Here is a 12,194-nt window from a genome sequence, read left to right as displayed (position 1 = left end):
ACTTCGAGTCATCCCTATTAGTTGCTCTCTTCTTCAACCATCAGCATAAGTTTCTCATCTATCAGCTAGTTCTGATTCCTTTTGTTTCTTTAGTGGCCTTGCTCTATTCACCACCTTCATTTCATCATTTCTGTTCTTTCCATCTAAACTTCTTTTACTCAGGTAACAAGGGCTGTTAGTGTACCATTGGTGAAAACTCCAAATAATACTTGTACTTTCTCCATTTGTTTTTATTATGGTTAGTGCTAAAGGTTCTTTGTACTCTGGTGAACAGATACTGTTTGCAATGTGCCTGAGTCTTTTTTTTTTTACTTTTTTCAATTACAATTGACATTCAATATTGCATCAGTTTCAGGAATATATCATAAAGGTTAGATACTTACATAATTTGTGATCCCCCAATAAATCTAGTACCCAAGAGGCACCATACATACTTATTACAATATTGTAGACTATATTCCCTATGTTGTACTTTACATCCCCATGCCAGTTCTGTAATTACCAATTTATACTTCTTAATCCCTTTACTTTTTTCATTCAGTCCCCCAACCCCCCCCCCCCCCTCTTGGCAGCTATCATTTTGTTCTCTGTATCTATCAGTCTCTTTCTGTTTATTTTTTTAGGTTCCACATGTAAGTGAAAGCGTATCATATTTGTCTTTCTCTGTCTGAGTTATTTCACTTAGCATAATACTCTAGGTTCATTCATGCTGTCATAATTGGTAAGATTTCATTGTTTTTTATGGCTGAGTAATATTCCATTATATGTATGTACCACATCTTCTTTATCCACTCCTCTATTGATGGGCACTTGGGTTGCTTCCATATCTTGGCTATTGTAAATAATGCTGCAGTGAGCATAGGGATGCATATATCTTTTTGAATTAGTGTTTTGGATTTCTTTGGGTAATACCTAGAAGTGGAATTGCTGTTCCATTTTTAATTTTTGAGGAACCTCCATACTGTTTTCCATAGCAGCTGCATTAATTTGAATTCCTACCAACAGTGCATGAGGGTTCCCTTTTCTCCACATCCTTGCCAGCACTTGTTGATTTATTGATGATATAGCCATTCTGACAGATGTGAAGTGATATCTCATTATGATTTTAATTTGCATTTCTCTGATGATTAGAGATGTTGAGCATCTTTTCATATGTCCTGGGAGAAATATCTATTCAAGTCCTTTGCCCATTTTTTAATTGGATTGTTTGAGTTTTTTGGTGTTAAGTTGCATGGCCTTAGAGTCTTTTAATTGTTAAATTCATAAATTTATTTGTGCAGTTCAGAGTGGCTCACCCTCTGCTTTATTACCCAGCCTCTGTGCTCTCATTGTAGTAGCCCTCTTACCTGACATTGGTAGGGGACAGATGTTCCACACATTTCCAATTTCCAGCTAACTGAAGCATATTTATCTTTACATTTCAATTTTAAGTTTTCTCCTCCCATCCAAGTACTAACCAGGCCCGACCCTGCTTAGCTTCCGAGATCAGACGAGATCGGGCGTGTTCAGGGTGGTATGGCCGTAGACCAATTTTAAGTTTTCTCATGGTCTATAAAAAGATAATAGATGTGTAAAAATGTATTTTCCTGTATTAAATAAGGCACATGGAACATAATTTATTGTACTGTGCTGCATTATATTGATGTCTCGCGGTAGTGGGCATGTAGCTTTACGATGAATTGAGGAAATGTTTGTTTTACATTTTTTAGAGTTTTTTTTTTTTGTTTTTTGTTTTTGTTGTTTGTTTTTTTTTTTTTTGTCTCTCCTTACCCCTTTTCTGTTTGTCTTCTGCCTTGAGTGGTTCCTGTTTCCCTTCTAGTGCGTTGGATCTGCCCTACTCTGATGAGGCAAGTTTGTTAGAATTGTGTCAAGTATAGAAGGGACAGAGGAGCATAGGTGTAGATTTGTGTGGTTTTTTTTTATTGGTGTGTTTTGTTTTGTTTTTGAGGATGTTGTATTTTTTGAGGAATATTTTGGCATTTAAATAAGTGAAATAGTTCTATTTTCTCCACTTTTTACTTTTTTCTGAATTCTTTACTACAAATCAAAATCAGTTTTCCCTTATATTTATGTTTTTTATTTTTTACTCTTCTTTTATCATATGGACAACTTGAAGTAAGCCATAAATTTAAGATGGCAATGTCTGCTGCTTCATTACATTCCTTTTTTCGTTGTCTAGTTGTTTTTATCTTTCATTTTGGGCAAAGTGAGAATTTTCAGGATTTTTTTCTGTCACCTTCATAGTTTTCTCCCAAACCTTAATTTAAAAATGTGTGTGTAAATATCTTATCAAGAATCAAAGCACAAAAAATCAACAAGTTGGACTACATCAAACTAAAAAAACTTCTATGCAGCAAAAGAAACAGTCAACGAAATGAAAAGGCAACCTGTAGAATGAGAGAAAATATTTGCAAACCATATATCTGATATGGGTTTTAATATCTAAAATATACACTGAGTGGCCAGATTATTATGATCTCTGAACGCATAATAATTTGGCCACTCAGTGTATATCCTATATAATAAAAGGCTAATATGCAAATTGTCCCCTCGATCAGGAGTTCGGCCAGCAGGCAGGCCGGCCAACCGAGGCCAGATTATTATGCGTTCAGAGATCATCATAATCTGGCCACTCAGTGTATATGGAACTCATACAACTCAATATAAAAAGATAAAGCAAAGTGAATAGAACTCTGAGAGGGCCTCAAGCCAGCAGTCTGATCTCCTGGGGTCTGCTAGCCTCTGTAAAGTGGTTTACTTTTATTTTATGCTTGAAATAATGTCCCACCATTAATTCAAGCATATTTCTTTGTAGCCTCTTTATCTCTCTATATCCCATATATTTTCAGTTGAACTTCAGTTGCACATTTGGTATTTTCTTAGCTTTATCCTTTTTTTTGGTTTGTTTTTTTAATCCTAACCTGAGAATATTTTTTCCATTGCTTTTCAGAGAAAGTAGAAAAGAGGGAGAGGGGAAGGAAGGGAGGGAGGGAGGAAAAAGAGAGAAAGAGAAAGAGAGAGAGAGATGGACATGAGAGAGACACATTGACTAGTGATTGGCCTCCAAGAGACATGGAGGTGGGCAAGGAAGGGGGAGCTGGGAGCTAACTGGCAACCCAGGTACCCAGATACATGCCCTTGACTGGGAATCCAACCCATGACCATTTGGTGCATAGGCCTGCACCCTAACCACTTGGACACACTGACCAGGGCTAGCTTTCTCTCTTTATCTGTGTCGCAGAGGTATTGTGTGTGGTTCATCAGGTTCCATTTGTACTCTAGCTTATGCTGCTTTTGCTCCAAGTCACCTTTTGTTTTTGTCTCAGGTACCAAATATATTTTCATTTTTTTGGTCATCTGATATTGGATAAATTCATATTCTCACTGGCCTTCTTTCTTCAAATGACCATTTTTTCACTTTAGTATTGTATCTAAAATCATTCCTTGCTTTACTTTAAAACAAAAAAAGTTAGGTTTCTTTTGACTTCTGAAGCAGCTGATAGCAATGTTATCTTAAATACTGGTGTCTGCTATTTTCTAAGTTCTTTGTGGAAAACTGTCCATTTTGAAGTTACCTTTTCTTCTTTTGTTTGCATGTTTTCTTGCTTGTCTTTTTCTTTCTCTTGTCTGCCTGTTATTTTCTGTCTTGGTAATAGAAATAATTTACTGTCAGTGTCCCTTCCTGCTGAGGAGATGAAAATGGTTACCTCTTTTTTTTTTTATTACCTCTTTTTTCTCATGGTTCTATATGATTATTATTTAAAATGAAAAATGCCAGTGGTTATGCTGAACGTACAGCTTCTAATAGATGGAAGGGACTATAGTGCCCTAAATCTTGTTCCTATTTGAAATAAATGCTAGCCTTCTTCAAGCACTTTTTTTCTTAAAATAACCCCCAAACATTTTTTATTTGGAAAAATTTTAGGTGTACATAACAATAAAAATAGTATAATGAATCCCCACAAATCTATCATCCAAATTCAATAATTACTAATTACGTGTTTGTTTGTTTTTTAACATTTTGGGAGAACTACAATGGAAAACTCAGTAGAAGAGTGAAAGTTTAAAATAAAGTCTATTTATTGGGGGGAGTCTATTTTTTTTTTAACTGTTCTTTTTACTTTAGCTCTAGCTAAGAGCTTAGAAGATGCTCTGAGCCAAACTGCTCACATCACTCAGCAGGCCGTTGTAGCTCAGAACGCTGCAGTCCAGGCTGTCAATGCCCACTCCAACATACTGAAAGCAGCCATGGACAATTCTGAGGTGAGCCCAAGACCTGTGGTGCTTAAGAAACTGATGTCTTCCTCCTAGCAGGGGCTTTCTCTCACTCAGCGAAGGTAATCTAAAGTAATTGTCTTTTAAAAAAACAACACAAAGGAACAAGGAAGACCTTTAAATGTTCTCTAATGAATTTAAAAAAAATATATTTTATTGATCTTTTACAGAGAGGAAGAGAGAGGGATAGAGAGTTAGAAACATCGATGAGAGAGAAACATCGATCAGCTGCCTCTTGCACACCCCCTACTGGGGATGTGCCCGCAACTAAGGTACATGCCCTTGACCGGAATCGAACCTGGGACCCTTCAGTCCGCAGGCCGACACTCTATCCACTGAGCCAAACCGTTTTTGGCTCTCTAATGAATTTTTATGTGGTGTTTTATCTCACAACAATGATATGGTACACAAATTATTTCAGATTTGCTTTCATATCTTAATAGTGCTTCATTGTATTTGTTGTTTGCTTTCTACTTTTTGCTTTAAAATAGCCAATTTTAAAAAATAACCTTTTTGTTTTGAGATACTTTTAGATTGACATGCAGTTGTAAGAAGTAATACAGGGAGATCCCATATACCCTAAAACACCAGTTATTTTACATGCTTATGCTGATTATTTAACTTATATTTAACACATTAAAGGATAAAGTAATTACATTGATTTAAAAATGTAATACCGGAACTCAGTAAGTTTCCTTTATAATTACATTCAGTTATTTAGTACATAAAAATATATCTTGATACCAAGTCATTTAAATAATAAAATGTTAACTATAAACCTCATGGATCAGGAGGATCATGCATAATCAGTAAAGTTACTTTTTCACCATAACTATAGTTTTAAAAAAATTTAAATACACTTTACATTGTTTTAGTCACATGTACATATATCACAAAGAGTTAAATTAGACCTTTGACATAAATAGAAACTAACCTTTGAAAATTTAAAGAAAATTCTATTCGAAGTCCAAGGGGAAAAAAAATTCAGTCAGAGTTCAGTCAGGAAAGTGGAAACCACACAGAGTATTTAATATAATCGTTATACAAGCAGGTATGGGAAAGCTAGAAGTTGCATATCAGGAAGTTGGTTTCAAACCCAGGTGGGCCAATGTCTTTCAGAAGAACACTGGTTAGAAACTGTAAGTAGCCATGGTACTACTTGGGTGGAAGGCTACATAAGAGGGTATTTCTTCTTCCTAGTGAGCGCATAATGTGTAGTGCATGAGGATTAGAGAGTATGAAATTTACTGCAGTCCAGACTTTACAACTAAAGAACACCTTGTAGTAGCAGCTAACTAGATTAGGGAGTATTAGCTGGTATTACAAAATAATCAGAAAAATGTATGAACAAAAGTTTTGAAATGTTATGGATTCCAACTTCTGTTTCTTCTAGTAAAAGAAGCTACAGGTGCATGTGGGCTCCATAATACAGTGCGTATCAGAGCAGTGTTTGGAAACAGAGTTGGCTTGATGGCAGGGGAGTCTGGTGTCTGTTTCACAGGGCGGTTTATCTTTGGTCATCTAGAAATAGAAATACCTTCAACAAAGGGAAACACATTTTGGCCCCCAGGATGTCATTAACACTTACATGATTTATAAGCCTTTTTGAGTTCATTATAAAGGACTCTGTTAATATAATACCAGGTGGCTCTAACAGCATACTATAGAGCCTTGTAAAATTTGATATACATGACAAGATACTGCTATCGTCCAGCATACTTTCTTTTTGTATTTATTTATTATTATTTAAAAAAAATATTTCATTGACTTTTTAACAGAGAAGAAGGGAGAGGGATAGAGAGAAACATCGATCAGTTGCCTCCTGCACACCCTCTACTGGGGATGTGCCCGCAACTGAGGTACATGCCCTTGACCGGAATCGAACCTGGGACCCTTCAGTCTGCAGGCCAATACTCTCCACTGAGCCAAACCGGTTAGGACCTTTCTTTTTATTTTTACTTTATTTTTAAAAATAATTCTTTTTTTTTTTTTTTTTTAAGAAGTCCTTTTATTTATTTTGAATATATTTTATTGTTTTTTTACAGAGAGGAAGGGAGAGTGATAGAGAGTTAGAAACATTGATGAGAGAGAAACATCAATCAGCTGCCTCCTGCACATTGCCCACTGGGTATGTGCCCGCAACCAAGGTACATGCCCTTGACCGGAATCAAACCCGGGACTCTTGAGTCCACAGGCCGACGCTCTATCCACTGAGCCAAACCAGTTAGGGCTTAAAAATAATTCTTTATTGTTGAAAGTATTACATATGTCCCCCTTCCTCCCCCCATCAACCCCTCCAGGCCCTCACCATCCCATTGTCTGTGTCCATGGGCCATGCATATACCAGCACCCTTTCTTAATGTATTTTATTTGGCAGATGACTAAGGTGGCAATTCACTGAAACATCAGCTTTATTATTCATACCATGACATTAATTTGCTTTATCATTTTGCAACAATTTACGTAGAATATAAAAACAAAAAAAGTGAGATACAGAAGAAAAGTACCAAATATTTTCTCTAAAAGCTGGGATTCTTCTTTCTTTTTTTCTTTTTGTATTTTTTTCTTTCTTTTTGTATTTTTTCTTTCTATAATTTTTTTTTCTTAAAAATTTTACTTTCCTTTTTTAAAAAAAAATATATTTTATTGATTTTTTACAGAGAGGAAGGGAGAGGGACAGAGAGTCAGAAACATCGATGAGAGAGAAACACCGATCAGCCGCCTCCTGCACACTCCCCACCAGGGATGTGCCCGCGACCAAGGCACATGCCCCTGACCGGAATCGAACCCGGGACCTCTCTGTCCGCAGGCCAACGCTCTAACCACTGAGCCAAACCAGTCAGGGCTACTTTCCTTTCTTTTTACAAATCCTTGTGTCGAGGGCTGACTTTCAGTAGATCGCAGCGAGGGAGCTGCTCTGCTACGTATGAAACCCCAACTCAGAAGCTGGTCATCTGCGAATGGTTTAGCACCAGGTTCCCAATGAACATGCATTGCGTGAAGGGCGAGAGGGCGGCCCCCTTTCCGGCTGCACCCCGTTTCCCAGGACTATAAAAGCTGGGATTCTTAAACCTGAAGTTGGGTTTGTGGATACAGTTCAGGGGCTTGAGGAACTTGGATGAAAAACTTGTTTATTTTCCATAGTCTCAAAACCTTTTCCTTCAATTATGAATATCAGCAACAAACCACAGTTGTGTTAGCACTGCTCCTACCTTTGTCCCCAGCAGGAAGCACGGGTATTCTCAGATCACATTACAGTACTTGCAGATCCCTTGCAATAGCATCTATGCTCACCACTACTTCTAAGGAAGGGTATTTATTAGTCTTACCACTGGATCTTGGTTTCTGCTTCACAAAATTAAAGATTTCTTACGACAATATTTCAATGTAATTGAGTTCCTTTGTAATCTTATAGTTTCATTTTAAGCATTTAAAAATAGTATTCTGAGAAACTTTTTCAGATGCCCACAGTGGTCCAGTGGCAAGGTTAAGGGACTTGGCTCTTTAAACTTACCATTGACAATAGATGTCCCTTTAAAATGGAGACCATGCTAGATTAGGTGTCAGTGGGAACACAATGTGGAGAATTGGTTTTGAATGACCCAAACTAGAAGTGTTACTTTTGCTGAGCCCTCCTCCCAAAGCAGCAGGCCTTGGGCTGCAGAAGCAGAACTACTTGTGTTTCTTCCAAGGGTAAAAGTTGGGCATCCGTGGCCCAGGTCACCTTACTGAAATGACAGCCAAGTTCTGGGTGGGCAGCAGCCCCTGCAGTAGCCCTCTTTGGGCAATTTGAAATTAATTATTGGACCAATTCAGTTATTTTTTTCTAGATAAAAGTATTTTGTTCTCTGATAATTTAGTTTGTTCCTGTTCATCTTCAGGGTCCTAGCACAGTGTACTTTCAAGATAAGCCATAAAAAAAGAAAAAAGAAAAAAAAAGATAAGCCATAAGGTAGTTTTGGTTCATATCTACACAGAACACATTCACTTGAATCTATATGCACTTGTCCAAAGGAAAGAGAGAAAAAAAATATTTAAAATAGTTCAGGCAGTTCCAAATAACGTTCCACTTACTGTGTATATGATGCAGAATGTGGGGAGGATGGGAGCTGGACTCATGCTTCCAGTGATCTGGGTTCTTGCATGTCATGGTGTGAGCATCTTGCTGCACTGAGTGTGATTATAGTGTTACCGATTGGGAGTGGGGTTTGGTACGATGTGTTTCCTAAATAAGAGCAACTCTGCTCAGTTGAAGAAGTGGCAGTCAGTTCCATTGCTTCAACAAAACCATATTAGACCTGCCTAAGGAGTTTTCAAGGGAAACTTTTACTTATACTAGTATATACATTTTATTTAACTATGTATATAATTCACATTCTATAAAATGCAGCATGGGAGGGTTAAAAGTTGATTTTAACCTTGCAGATTATAGAGGACATGCTTTAGAATAGTGTTTTGGAGTAATAAGGACCCTACAAATGCATAAACTTTTTACTTATCCTTAAACTATGATTTTGGTAGACATACCCGTGCTTCATTGAATAATGATTTAATCAACAAACATAATTCATGAAAAGTTACTGTTCTTATTAACTTTTTCTGCCTTGTGTCTTCTTTTGAGGATCTAATAAAAATGCTCTTATGCACAGAAGCAGTCTTACAATTTTGTTGGGGGCAGGGTGATGGGAGATGGTTCATGGATTTCTTTGAGCCTCACCATGAACCTTAGATTAAGAGTACCTACTCTGGCCCGGGCTGGTGTTGCTCACTGGTTAGAGCCTTGGCCTGCATACTGAAGGGTCTTGGTTTCTATTCCCGGTCAAGGGCATGTACCTGGGTTGCTGGTTCGATCCCTGGCCTCACTCCTCCCCCACAACCTTCCTCGCTCCCACTCTCTAAAAATCAATGGGAAAAATATCCCTTGGGTGAGGATTAACCAAAAAAATCCAAACAACAAAAAAAGAATACCTTCTCTGGATAATGATAATTATTGTCTGTAACCTTTTACCTTTGAATTGAATGTCACTTGTTTCTGTATTTGATCCTGTTGGCCTGTCCAATGACAATAATAGCAGTTATTCATTTTTACATAATTCAGACCTTTTTTGGGCACTGATGGTATTTGGCGCCTTCTACAGGATGTCCCAAAAAATGTATACACACTTTAACAGCTGATAGTTCAATTATGAAAGTGAAATGTATTTTAAAAAAATACATTTTTATTGATTTCAAAGAGGGAGAGAGAGAAGCATCAATTATGAGAGAGATTCACTGATCGACTGCCTCCTGCATGCCCCACACTGGGGATCAAGCCTGAACCTGGGCATGTGCCCTGACTAGAAATCGAACTGTGACCTCCCGGTTCATAGGTTGAACTCAACCACTTAGCCACGCCGGTAGGGCGAAAATGAAATGCATTTAATAAACACTGCCTTTATAATTATTCAAAGTGTATATATACATTTTTGGATCCACCCTATATTTTTAAAAAATTAATTTATTTTCTAAGTACATTTGGCATACAATATTATATTAGTTTCAGGTGCCAGCATACTGATTAGACATAAATCTTACAAAGCAATTGCCCCAATAAAGCTAGTAATTAAAACTTTGTTTAGATTGCAGGTGAGAAGAAGTCAGCTCAGTGGCGCACAGTGGAAGGTGCACTGAAGGAACGCAGAAAGGCAGTAGATGAGGCTGCCGATGCCCTTCTCAAAGCCAAGTAATTACTCATGGACTTTAACAAGTAATTAGGGCCTCCTGGTGGCTTCCTTTGGGCTGGGTTTTCTTTGTATTGTCTGTACAGAAAGAGGAAGCAGAGAAACCCTTTCCTCCCTCTCCACCTGTTCTTGATTTGTATTGGTATTGATATTAGGAACACAAGTTTAAAAAGGAGAGATGAAATGAAATATAATTAGGCCAAAATAAATTTGACAGAAACCTATAAAAGAGATGTTGTGTGAGAAGCAGTTTTTCTTTGGGTTATTGCTTAGGTCAGTGGTCAGCAAACCACGGCTCACGAGCCACATGTGGCCCCTTGAGTGTGGCTCTTCCACAAAATACCACGTGCAGGCGCACACGTACAGTGCGATTGAAACTTCGTGGCCCATGCGCAGAAGTCGGTTTTCGGCCTGGGCTAGTCTATTTTGAAGAAGTGGTGTTAGAACACTCAAGGGGCCAAAGAGCCGCATGTGGCTCACGAGCCGCGGTTTGCTGACCACTGGCTTAGGTGATGCTTCTCCACAGATTTACTGAGCTTCTGCCATAATTTCAAGATTTTTCTTGGATATTTTGTGCAGTTTTATTAGAATTTAGAGAGTATCTCACAATCTCTTTGCCTTAATTACCGAAGTAGTTATATATAAATATAATGGGTTAAGTTTTATGCCACCTTGACCTCGATTTCTGGAGGTTGGCTAAAACTAGGATCAAGCATGCATACCAAATACAAGATCAACCTCTGATGATGGAAACCTACTTACATGTGAATAAAGGTTCTCATCAACATAATGGAATCGTTATATGTCAAATCGTCATATATCAAAATTTTGCTGTCTTCCTTAATGCCTATTAGGAGATTTACTAGTAAGACATTTGCTTACGTTACTCTAGACCAGGGGTGGGGGACGTCCAGCCCACGAAATCATTGGGTCTGCCCCTGCCCAGGCATTAGGGGTGAGTTAATTAAATGTTTGACCAAATACGGCAGGCTAATTTTAAAGTTGATAATTTTGTATGGCCCGTGAATGATGCTATAAAATAACTAAAAGGCCCTTGGCAGAAAAAGGTTCCCCACCCCTGCTCTAGACCATGAATCAGGGCTCTGGGTCTATGTTTTGTGTGGCCAGACCACAGTCTCTGGCCTGTGAAACATTCTGAATAGTGAGGTGTCCCCGACACCGGCTACTTGCTCATTGAGCTCTTTGGCCTCCTCCCTTGCTTTTGCCTTCTTTACACTCTCTCATTGGCAGAGGAGTCAGCCTCATCCTTGCAAAAACCACCATTTGGAGTGGCCTTCATGTGGCAGGCACTGTGCCAGGCTTATGAATTGCCTCTGATGCCTCTTAATGCAAGCGTCCGCAGCAAAGGAGAGGCTGACCTGGGAGCAGAATCCAGGGCTCCTGGTTTTGTGGCCTCTGTCTTTCCTGTGCACCATGCCACTTCTCTGGTTCCCTCTGGGAAGTCTAGCTTCTGACCGAGGTGTTTTCAGTTGTTGGCAAGAACAGCTTCTCTGCCTACTGACTGAGAAGGCATTGTGGGTTTTTTCCCCCAAAAAACTTTAAACAATTGAATGTTGTATTTAAACTCTTTAAAAAAGTTGACAAGGAATAATACTAAATCTTTGTTTGGTTTTATTGTTTTTCAGAGAACAGTTGGAGAAGATGAAAAGTGTGATTGAAAATGCAAAGAAAAAAGAGGTTGCTGGGGCCAAACCTCATATAACTGCTGCAGAGGGAAAACTTCACAACATGATAGTTGATCTGGATAATGTGGTTCAAAAGGTGGGGTTTTACGTCGCTTATAAGTATATTTTACTTTTAAATGTTATCCTAAAGTTTAGACAAAAGATTTTAAAAATTCAGGAAAAGAATAAATTCCTACTATATCTGTCCCTTTTCCCCTGCAAAGAATATTAGTTGTTACAGATTTTACAAACTTGAGTTGGACACAAAGTGGATTGTTCAGTTTTGTTGTTATTTTTTATAATAGGTAACATTTTTGGTTATGGTTGTTACCACTTACAGAAAATTTCCATTGTAGCAGACCTTCCTCTGCACCTGTGATCTGTGTGGGTAGTTTCCTGTGAGCCAGAGAAAGAGATGCAGGGGCACAGTGGGCTGGGAGAGGGCTTGCCCGCGGTATTGGAATAGAATTAGAAGGAAACAAAGACATGGTTTATGTTTCTTTTCCTGAGCTTT

General features: G+C 38.2%; 1 protein-coding gene across 13 annotated transcripts in view; it reads left to right on the top strand.

Annotated features, from left to right (window-relative positions):
- Window positions 1–12,194, top strand: part of IMMT (inner membrane mitochondrial protein) — a 45,789-nt gene that overhangs the window by 20,967 nt on the left and 12,628 nt on the right. For 12 of the 13 annotated variants that reach the window (XM_054728256.1, XM_054728259.1, XM_054728258.1 and 9 more), the window contains 3 exons: window positions 4,127–4,263; window positions 9,894–9,997; window positions 11,642–11,777. In XM_054728256.1, coding sequence (XP_054584231.1) covers window positions 4,127–4,263; window positions 9,894–9,997; window positions 11,642–11,777 — 377 coding nt within the window. Of the gene's footprint in view, window positions 1–4,126; window positions 4,264–9,893; window positions 10,022–11,641; window positions 11,778–12,194 lie in introns of those variants that run through there. The other variant, XM_054728263.1, reaches the window with a different exon arrangement.

The sequence above is a fragment of the Eptesicus fuscus genome, chromosome 16 (genome assembly GCF_027574615.1).
Source record: "Eptesicus fuscus isolate TK198812 chromosome 16, DD_ASM_mEF_20220401, whole genome shotgun sequence".
Lineage (NCBI taxonomy): Eukaryota > Metazoa > Chordata > Mammalia > Chiroptera > Vespertilionidae > Eptesicus > Eptesicus fuscus.
This window is presented reverse-complemented; position numbering and strand designations above follow the sequence as displayed.